General features: G+C 31.1%; 1 protein-coding gene across 1 annotated transcript; it reads right to left on the minus strand.

Moving 5' to 3' along the window:
• Window positions 1-5,054: 5,054 nt before the first annotated feature.
• LOC100798085 (uncharacterized) lies at window positions 5,055-6,929 on the minus strand. The gene has a single exon (XM_003550491.5). It carries the CDS (start codon window positions 6,555-6,557, stop codon window positions 5,223-5,225), a length of 1,335 nt encoding a protein of 444 aa, XP_003550539.1. The 5' UTR covers window positions 6,558-6,929; the 3' UTR covers window positions 5,055-5,222.
• Window positions 6,930-12,001: the final 5,072 nt, after the last annotated feature.

Raw genomic sequence — 12,001 nt, forward strand, 5'->3', positions numbered from 1 at the left:
TAATCCTTTGATTCTTACGTTGTTTAGAGTTTTTCGTCTGGATTCAAGTTACAATGAAAACAAAAAGTACTTTGATTTTCATAAGACATGCAAGGAAGAAAGGTGCAATGTTTTCTTTGTCCTGAATCTCAAGACTAAGGGTGACCGACCTTGCAGCATAGGGATGAGTACGGTCGATTTTATTTAGGTTCAAGGATTCATTTAGGCTGTGTTTGTTATAAGCGACAGAATTAATTTACCGATGACAGAAATCAGGACTCTTCATTCGGAATAAGGCATTAAGGAGAAAGATAGGTTGGGATATGCGGGTCTCACAAAACATAATCTTTTTCTTGTTACAGTTTTGAAAATGATACATTTACATTTTTATCCTCATAAATTTGTGGAAAGAAAACTTACATCTCTAAAGAGAATAATAACAAGGACATAGTTGTATTTTTATCCAGTTATTTAACTTTTTCTATCTTATTTTTTCATATATTTCTTTTAAATCAAACAACTCAAAACTCAACTTTCAACTTTATTTTTATTTCATTTATCTCTTCTCTAATTATTCATCTTCTATTTTCATTTACTCTATTTTTCTACTTAGAACTACACACATTCTTAATCCTTATTTGCATGAATAATTATTAAATTTTATTAATTCAGCCCTTAAATATTCAATATTAACTCATATTATACATATATATTATAATTTATGATTGAATAATAATATAAAAAATTCTTACACTATTACTGCATAAACTATATTTCAAATATTTGATTTTAAAAACCATGAGATGCAACAAAATGAAAGATGGAACATAATACTTCAAGTCTTGGAAATTTGTCAATCAAGGGACAATTTTTTGCCCCTTTATCCTCAATTGGCTTCTTCCTTTTTCTCATTCTTCCTCTTTTATTTTTTCATTTCTTTTGTGTAAACTTGACTGTGTTATGCATTAACTATCATATTGGCTTGTTATTCTTGTAGTGTTTTAGTTTGTTTGAAACAAAAATGTTGGAGAGCTCATAATCACGTTTGTTAACTCCAAAGGAGCTTCGTTTTATCGTGACATTAATTTGTTTATCACTATTTTCAAGCCATAAATTTTGTCAAAAGCAACTTTTTTATTGATTTTGTGGAGAAAACACTCAATTATATTTCCATGGTTTTCATGTTTATCAATGTTCATCTACTCTGGTCGGAATTGTATTGTATTTGGCTTTGATTTGTCATTTTCTGGCCAAAAAAGACAATGTAAGGCTATGAAAGAAAAAAATAGTAAAAAAAAAAAAAATGATGGGTGAGAATCTTTGGTGATCTAACACGATACGAGTATCTGGTTTCATTCACAGACACCTTATTTATATTTATGATCAATCCTTGGAAGGAAATATAGGAAATTGCAAGCTTAAACGTACAGGTATGGTGGTCCACCTCTTAATTATGTATCTGCATTCACCAATGACATTAACAGTGTTTCTTACCAGCTTTCCTCTGTCTCGTTGCATTTCTGTACTTTCCCATCAATGGCTCGTGTCCCCATCATGATTCCACTCATCTTATCTTCCCCAAATTCACTACCATCATTCACCTTCGCTTCTTTCTCTTTTTAGTTTCGATTATTTTATACTTTACACTCTATGGAGTATATTTTTTTAATACAATGCCAAATTTATATAATAAATATTTTCAGGTAAGTTTTGATAGTAATATAATCCAGTAAAAAAGATATTACATTTTTGTTTGGATGAATGAAAATATTCTTTCAAAACCTACAAACATTTAAGAAAATTAGTACAAATAAAATCCATCATTAAGGCGTTAGAAATAAAACAAAAAACAACATATAAAACTCGTTCCATACATTGAAGATTTAACATTGTGTTCAGTTGGGAGGAATGAAAATGTGGTGAACGAAAATGAGTGAAAGAGAATGGAAAATGAGATTTTTTTTTTTTTTTGTAATGAAGGGGCCAGAGCCAAAAAAAGAAGAGGATTTCACCGATACTAAACAAGAAATAGAGACTCCGAGAGAATCTGCTTGCAACAAAATGCTAAGAAAAGCCAGGGGGAATGAGATGTTTGATAGAGATGAAATAAAGTTAAAAGTGATGAAATATTTAAATTAAAATAATATGATAGGTAAGAAAATATATAAAAAACAGTATTTATATATTTCCAATTGTGCCATATAACATCCATATTTAATTATATATTTTTTTGTTTATTTTTGTTAATCTCAAATATTAGTACTTAAATTCAATATCAATCTAAATTTGGTGTAAATTTTGATTTGCTATATGGAATAAAAAATATTATTTTTTCCTGGATGGGCTGAGCAAGAAGTCCCAGACCCAAGAATTTATTTATATTTACCGCGTCTCGATCATTTACTGGATAATTTAATGGTGACCTTATTAAAAAAAATACCACATAATAATAGTTTAAAAAATGTGTTAATGATAATTTTGGAAAAATAATATAATTACGGATAAATTTAATGCTAATAAATAAATTTATAAAATTTCTTAATAAGCATAAATTAATCAATAATATCTTATAATTAAGAACTAATGGAATATTTAACAATTTCATTAATGTGAAAATTTAATAAATATTTTTTAAAAATGATTGTCAAGTAAACTTTTAAGAAATTAATACATACTATTTTTTTTTTAGTTTTATCATAGAGAAATAAAACTCCATCAGTTCCTAATTAGTATCATATCTTCGTCATCTTAAAGATTATTATTTGAGTTTTATGATAGAGAAATAAATAGATTTTGTACTCTTTTTAGAGAACATTTTGTACTCATTTGACATAGTTTTTTCATTGAGTTTTCCGACTAACTTTTTAATGAGACAATATATGATAGCATATTAAAAAATAATGTACCGCTCTTTCTTCATTAGTTTTTGCCAGAATTTTTCTTAGTAACATTTATCTTTTCATGTGAGACACATACGTCGAATAATGAAATATTATGAATATATTTATTAATGGTTGTTCATATTCCCTCCTTGTATATATGTTATAACTAACTATTTATGGTTCACCATTATATTTTTTTTTTACGGCAACAACTTCATATTGTTTTCTTTTTTGAAAGGACCTTCATATGTTAAATCATACATAACCTTTGAATTATAGTTTTATAGTTATACATATAATATCTTATTCGTGGAAACATATCAGGAATTCTCTATTCTCTTATTCCCTTTGTTTTCCATCTCCTATACTTCTAAATAATTATAGTTTATGTTAATTCCACAACATTAATTGATATATTTTTCATATTAAGGATATTGATTATGAAATTAAAAATGAAAAGATTTTATTAAAAACTATTACTAACGCATTTTTACCATGTTTTCTAATTCATTTCTAGTATATTTTAATTAAAAAATATTTATTAAATCGTTAACATATTTGTTAACCAAACCCTTTTTTTAAAAAAAAATTATCTGGAATGAGATTATTTTTGGTAAGTTGTAATCAGTGTCGTTAGGACTTAAAAATATCTATTAAGGAATAAAAATACATTTTTTTACTAAAGAGTTACCAATACATTTTTATCTTAATTTTTAAAATTTAACTTGAGATAAAATACAAAATTAACTTTTATAATAATTTCTTTAAAAAATATATTCAAGATAATTTTTAATTGATTCACAGGATTATTTTTTTTTACTAATAAAACATCAAAATCAAACTCAATTTTTTAATATAACTGAAATTGAATTTTCAATAAAAACTTTTTTTTTATTTCATAAAACTGCACCCCCTATATTTTTAGTATCTACCAAGACTACAACGGTCGTCTCGTGTTAAACTTAATTATCCTTACTCCCGTGTTCCGGTAAAGGTATACTGACATCTCCATTATTTGAGTTTTATTTATGTACACTAACGACTAACATAAGAAAATAATTATTTACTACTATTTTATATCCATGCAGTAAAATTATACATTTTACTTTTTCTTTTTTTCCGTCATGGTACTTATTTTACATTTTTCTCTATTTTTTCCTATCTCTCTTATTCACATAAATTGTATTAGTATATTTATTGTACAAAAACTGATGTATGTTTAAATGACTTACGGAAATGCTATATGGTGCGGATAGGGGATTCCTAGACATTTTACGTGAATACGGGGCGTTGTTTATTCAGGTTGCGTACCTGTTAATAAAGTACTAAAACTCTTTTCCCATAAATTTTTCGGGTCCATGTCGATAAATATACTTAATTAAGTAGCACATCAGTAGTTTATCGTCAGACTTAAATATTAAAATGCATTACTTAAATCACCCTGTAACCCTTTATTCTGTTCAGAGTTAGAGCTATGCTGCTTCATGCACTTTCTCAGGCACATGAGAAACCGCTGGCTTTCCATACAGCTATGCAAATGGAATACTAGAGAGATAAATGCGTTAACAATTACTTTAACACTTTTGAATAAATGACTAACAAGATCTACTTCAATTTCAATACTACCAATTCCCGAACAGGGACCACATCTGCCATGTTGCATTTGACCAGTTATGGAACTCTTATCTTATAAATTAAATGAGGAGAAATTTTCGGAAACTAAATGCAACAGATTAATAATCATAAGTTATTCATTAAGGAAAAAAAAATTATAGTACATCATTATTGATTAACAACTTATTAAATTGCATCTTAACACATAACATATAGCTCAGAGTGGTTCTAAAGATATTCCCTATTGTGGCTACACCATCCCCAAACATGTGTATGCATGTGAATAGTGATTTTCGCAAATAAATAAAAATTACACATCTTTGGCGTAGCATCACAGTGTGGAAATTACAAGAAGGACACTACAAAAATTACAAACCAGTGTAATAGTTCAAACAAGCCACGTGATGACAGAGAATGCAATGCATCGAGATTTTCTTCTCCAATTTCCCTCTTTTCGAACACACTCTATTCACTGCCACCAGCAAGGATTCTGATTTCCAGAGATTTGCCCATAGCTGGTCACATAATTCACAAAGCAGTATAATAGAGAATGAAAGGAATGAACTTGAAAGTATTAGATTACTAATGAAGGAAATTAAATTAACACCCATCCACAAGATAAACAAAGTAGTAATAAACAGTAATTAACATCATAGTACTAATGTGTATAATAGACCAAGTTAAAGCCCTCGAATGGTTTTTCTTTTTTGCTTTTTTTTTCTTTGCTCCTTGTGCTCTTCTCAGTTCTCAGCCTCTGACAGCAAGCAAGGAAGGTATAGCAGATAAGTTAGGCGTGGCATTCTTATCATTGGCATCTCTTATAATATCCCTTCGGTTACTCTCTTTAGAAGAAGGTTTACCGCTAAAAGCTCTCATGGGACTCGCAAAAGCCCAACCCCAACTCCTACCTCTGTTATGAGAGAGTGCCACAGTCGCTGATTTCCCATTCACAGCAGCAGCATCATCAGCAGAAGAAGAAACCCAATACGAGGAAGAAGACGAGGACGAAGAAGACGAAGTCATCATGAACCCACTAAACAAGCCTCCGCACCGGACCCTCTCTTTAATGCAATGGTGGTGGTGTTGTTCGCCGGCACGGCTCACGGCGGCGGAGGCGCCACCACCAGTCCCCTTCGGCTTACCTTCACGCTGAGACTCCACTCTCCTGAGAGTGCAATCTCCAAAGCCAGTAGAGATTCTCTCGAAGAAGTCCCCAGAGAAGCTTCTGCTACCACACCCAACAGATTTAGATCTCGAAACCTTGCGCTCGAAAGAAGAAGCAGAAGCAGTGTTGGGACTGTTACTGTTATTGTTATCTTGTTCAACAACAATGTCAGTCTTGAGAGAAGAACCAGAGCAACACTTTTCTTTAAGCTTTGCAGAACTAGTACTTGCCGGTGCTAAGTTAATGGAGGAGATCCTCGGAGTGTTGTTGATGTTGTTGTCTCTGAAGCTTTTGGAGTTGAGTTTCTTGGATGATTTGGAAGAGAGATAGAGAAAGGACCAGAAGCCGTTTCTCTTCCTGGGACTAAAAGGCCCAATGACTAAGTCGTCGTCGTTGTCGTCGTCGTCGACCAAGGAGCGGTTTCTTCGGGGAGTGGCAGTGGATTTGCTGCGCTTGAGAAGGATATTATCAGAGGTGGGTGCTGACGTGGGTTTCTTGCTCTTCTTCTTGGGCAAGAGAAAAGGGAGGCGCGTTCTACGAGGGTAGTATGGATGATTGAAGTGAGAAACGGCGGTGGAGGAGGAAGGAGCGGGGGCTGAGGAGGGAGGAAGGGAGGAGATGGAAGGGAGAGTGGAGGAGGAAGAAGGGGAAGAAGGAGGAAGGAGAGGGAGAGGGAAAGAAGAGGAAACAAGCTTGCCGAGTTTGTCTTGAAGGCAGAAGGCGCAGATACCGCCAGGGTTGTTTCTGTAAGGGTGGTCACTGCATTGCATTCCGTCACCCATGTCGTGGTCCTCGCCCACGCCAACTCTTGCTCCTTTCATGGCTTCCATGCGCAGAGAACAAGTCAAATAACTAGTACTAGTACCATTCAAAAGGGGAGACTCCCCAGGAGCACGTGGAACACTGACTTGGCTCATGTATTAAAAAGACTGAAAGAGACAACCCAAGGGAAACCCCCTACTACTCCTATTATTATTATTATTATTATTGTTTCACTTTCTGCCCAAACACAAAGTATCTCTATACACGACACCGCTGCCTCCAGAATTTGCAGACCTATTTTCTTCCTTTTCCCTAACAAATTCTTAGAACAAAACCTTCTCTCTTCCCAGATTCCTTCTCCCCCCCTCTTTGCATTGCACCTCCTACCCTTTTCTACTTTATTTATATACACATTACCCACTACGTTTTCTTTCTTCTTCTTCTTTTCAACATGTATATTTGCCAAATATTATTTGTCTTTATCCACTGTGCTTGACACATAACTAATTTACCTTGCTTTTACATTCAATTTTATTTGTCTTCAACTATATTATTTGTCTATTTTTACTTCTATTTATTACATTTGCATTGAAATGCATATCATTGGTAATATTTCTATCTACAAACAAAACATAAACCTTCTCATTAACTAATTTTTGTTGATAACTTTTCTCATCTTTTTAATGGATTTTCTTTTTTTCATTTATAAATCTTAAACAAAAATATTTTGATTGTGGTTTACAATTATAACTTTCATGATTAAAATAAAAATTTATCTAGTTCTTTATGGAAAATTAAAAAACATAAAAAGAATCGGAAAAGAACGTTTAAAAAATTTAATTCTACGTAATATTAATCGAAAAAATCTAACATTATGTTTAGTTAAAGAAAAAAAGATAAAATAAAAAACGTTCCAGTCTTCACTGTTTTGTTTAGAATCAATTAAATTTAAGTATTTTTATACACAGTGTCTAGGGTGGACCATCATCATAAGTGATGCATCATGCATCATGCATCATGTTTAAGACTCCTTAAATTAATCTAAGGCATATATATATTCTTATCATACATCCTCCATACCACTGTTTAGTCTAGTCTCCATCCCTCTCTGACGTCCTCCATTGTTACCGGCGACAAACGCTACTACCTTCACCCACCAAAACCTCCTCCATTCCCTTCTCCTTCTTCCACGGCCAAATCTCTTCTCCATTTCAACAAATAAGAAATCTTAACATAACAGCAAGAATCCCAAACTGGATTAACACACAACACATTAAAGATTCCAGCAAGAATCACAAATTTGAAATACAAAGCTCACCACAGCAAAAATCGAAACCATGAAATTGAATATGAAAAAAATGACGCACAGAGAAAATCATGAAATTAGCAAATACCCAGATCAGAATTAACCCACAACAAACAAACACCTTATCGAACCAGAAAAGCTCCAAACATTCAGCTCTTAGTCATACACTTTTTAAAAAATAAAACGCTTCAGGCGAGGGGTTGGCAAATTGGATTCGCGGTCGCAGGCGAGGCAGAGCGTGGCGGCAACGACCTTGACGGTGACATGCGCGGTGGTGTCGGGTTTGCTCGCAGATTTCACAGAGCACCATGCGCAGAGGCGATGTTGCTGACCCTCAGGTGCCATAGTTGCCGTATTCTCCCTTTAGGGAAATGGACACCCACGTCGGATTCAAGTGAGGAGGAAAGGAGATTTGGGGAAGAAGGGGGAGAGGGGAGTGGAGGAGAGTTGGTGGTGACCGGGGGGGGGGGGGCGTTTGTGGCGGTGGTGGGTGGTGACTGACCGCCGGTGACAGCGGAGGAGCCACCGGAGAGAGAAGGAGACTAAAGAAGGTAAAACTATGGGGTGAAAGGTGTATGATAAAGAATATATGTATTAAATTAGTCTAATATTTTTTTAATTCGAAAACTTTTCTAATCTTTGATTAAGACATCACCATGTTTCGTAAATTTAATCGTAAAAAAATACAAAATAAAAATGTGTTCATATTAATAAAATTCGGGAAATAAAATTTTAATTTTTTTTTTCTATATTTCCTTTCCATTCAAAGGACAAATAATCATCCAAACTTTATAAAGTACCAAGCACAGTCACTGTCCAACCTCCTTGAAATTTCAACAAAAAACCAAAAGCCAGAGACAAAGGCAAGGGCATCATCGTCATTATATAATGATCAAAATAAAGAGTTTTTACTTTTATTGGTGGTGTATAAATCAAGATGTTGATAATTATGAGAAGATAAATCACGACCCTACTTTGAAGTTATGTTCCATAATAAATTTCGCATTATTTAAGCCTGATGAAAAAGTAAGGGACAATAGGAAATCTTAATTGCAAGAAGATTAACTCCTCCACCAATCGACTCGGGACTTCCATAATTCTGTTTACACTGATACGACATCTATATTAAATTATGAGTCTCATGATCATGAACACTGTTGCTAACATAACAGATCGAAAATGTCCACTACTCAAATTAGTCGAGATTATTTTTAAATAATCACTTATGCTCTATTTGGGTAAAGATGAGAAAAATAGAATAAATAAAAATATAAGAGAGATATGTAAATAAAAATAATGTATAAGAAGTGTGAGACCCACGATAATAACTTTTCTCTCCTCCTCCTCCTCTTTATTTTTGGTTAACCAAATCGAGTGTTTTTTTTATTGAATTGTTTTCGATCTTGTAGGTCTCACTAGATTTATAGATATGAAGGAAGAAATCAAATACGATCAAATCAACCTAGTGATGAAATGCTCCAAGGCAATTGAGATGCTATATACATTTTGTGTCTATTTGAACGAGTAATTATAATTATAATTTTATATAATTTAGTGGATTTGAAGAAAAATTATAAGAAAATCCATACATGTACATAGTGGCAGGTAAAACATGTTACAAATTATATTTGAATATTTAATGAGCACTCGAATAAAGAGAAATTTTTTTTTCTATCTTATTAACTAACAAAACGAGGGTATATAATAAGATACTTGCATCTACAAGTAACTGTAATTTAAAAATTACTTAAATTTATTTTAATAATTATAATCAAAGAATTTATTTAAGATATAATATTATATATTTAAAATTATTATTATTTTATTTTGATTTTATTTATATTTATATTTTAACAAATATTCATGAATACTTATAAATATCCACAAATATTCATAAAATACATATACTATCTATTTAACAAGTGAGAGAAGATTGATTACCTGTGTTCGCCCCCACCCTATATGATCAACCATGCTTGTGCCTCTTAACCGAATTCTAAGATTCTCCAAGGCTATTTCAGACACATGCTTCATCCACCACAAACTCGAAATGTGGGTGTTATTGGGAAGAAAATGATCAATTGGCTTCTAAAAGTTTAGACAGAAAAACAATATCTAATGTCTCAATAATTCTTTAAGGAAGAACAGCTATTCTACGTGATCGAGCAATGTTCGGAAAGTTAGCTTCATAAAGTAGACAAATCCATCTACGGAAGTAAAAAAGGATGACCACAAAATTTTGTTTAAAAGATATATAGGTTGCACATAGATGCGGCATTTCAATTCATCATAGGCATAAGGGGACAAAAAAAAAAGATTGTGCTAGCTAAGCATATTAAACTTAGCATAGTTCAAAAAACATTGCATGCTATATGATATATGAAATATTGGTTGAGGCACACCTTTCAAGTTACTATTTCTTTATCCTCCAAAAGTTACTACTATTTCTTTGTTCTTAATCGAGGGGGAGCCAGGGGAGATTCATTGCTTCAGTTTTGAACTATTGATTTCCACCATTTAATTGCATGTATTGATAAGTATGGATGAGTGGTAAGCTTTCATTTTATTATAATTATAACTCGTGGCAAAACCATTATGGGCAGAATAACTCTTCTACCGTCAAAATTTCATATTATTAATCATATTTTTTTTCTAGGAAAACCACGCATCAAATCAAACACAGAATTTAGAAGCTAGTTCAACAGGCTTATCATAATTCATCATTACGATACATTTATAAATAAGCCCCATGTTGTGCATTCATTATTCGATCAGTGAGTTCATTCATTAATTAAACTGAACATGTATTTTAAAAGAACTCACCATGCGAGCTCCTCAATTTTTTATTATTTTAATTGGTTGCTCCTCAATTTTTTATTATTTTAATTGGTTTCTTCAACTTGTATTTATTTTGTAAGAACCTAATTCAAAAACAAATACAAATTCAAAAACATAACTGAAAAAAAGAGAGTTTTAAAACTTATTTAAAAATACAAATAATTCATATATATCTAATTAAAAAATTTGTTAATCTATGTCACATTTGTAGGCTCTAAACTAGTTGAAGAATCTAAGAAAATATTGAGTTTAGAACATGCAGAAGTGAGAATAAGAATATTACCTGCAAATGTTGATAATTTTTTTAATTAAATCTTAGAACTATTTGTCACTTTTAAATGTAGGATCTAATTAAAAGACAAATATAATAACTACATTTTGAGGCAGTTGCATGAACAATATAACTTGGTATAGTTTTTAAAGAATTTTCACTGTTGTTTTTCAATGGAGATCAGAATTTTATTTCGGAAATTATATAATTAATAATTGTTTTACTCATAAAAAAAACTATAATGATTGTTTTTATTAAATGTTAGTATAAACTATCAAGGTAAAATTATAATTTTGATTAGAAAATAAAATAAAAAACATGTGAGAAACAAACATCTAAGCTTTGTCGCTTGAAGACTATTAAATAATATGATTATATGTAAAAATATTTTTATTTGACTAAATTTCCTTTTATTGAAATATTCAAAAATTAAAATATTATTATTACTTTTTGAAATTTTCTCGTTTATTAAAACAGGGTAAAATGGAAATAATACTGAATTTTTTTAAAAATTAAAAATAAAAAGTAATAGTTTTTTTCTTAAAAGGAAGAAAAAAAATGGACCAGTAAACTTATATAGATTTTTCTTTCATTTCCTCTGGACATTCTGTCTTGTTTATATATCTTGATAATAACATTAAGTGTTTATATTAATCTCTCATTCATGTAATAATCATTTTGTAATTTAATTCATTTTACAAAACTTTGTTTCAACATTTTTTTTAAAAAAACGGTACCAGTATATATTATCATGTTTATGATTTTTGGTCAAAATGGCTACCTGTCGTTTAAGAGGTATCCTAAGAGAGGAATATTCTGGTTGGCGAGTAACAACCGTAAGATTATTGTATTGAATCTTCTGATTAGCAAGTGGCAACCGCTAGATTACTAATTTACAACCTACGTACGTCTTTGTTTTCTAAAGGTCAATTTTTCAGAATTATTTTCTTTATAATTATAATTTTAAAAACTACAAGATTATATTATTTGGTCAAATATATTTTTATATTCATCTAAAAATTAATTATTTTACATATGTACCATGGAATTATAGAGAGAGAAATGAAAAATAATACCAGGGAATTAATCAATAAAGCATTCTAAAATATAGTTAAAATTATATAATAATTTCAATAAAATTAAGAGTACTAATTATAGTATCTTTTATTACATTAACTCTCGCG

Source organism: Glycine max, chromosome 17, assembly GCF_000004515.6.
Source record: "Glycine max cultivar Williams 82 chromosome 17, Glycine_max_v4.0, whole genome shotgun sequence".
Taxonomy (NCBI): Eukaryota; Viridiplantae; Streptophyta; class Magnoliopsida; order Fabales; family Fabaceae; genus Glycine; species Glycine max.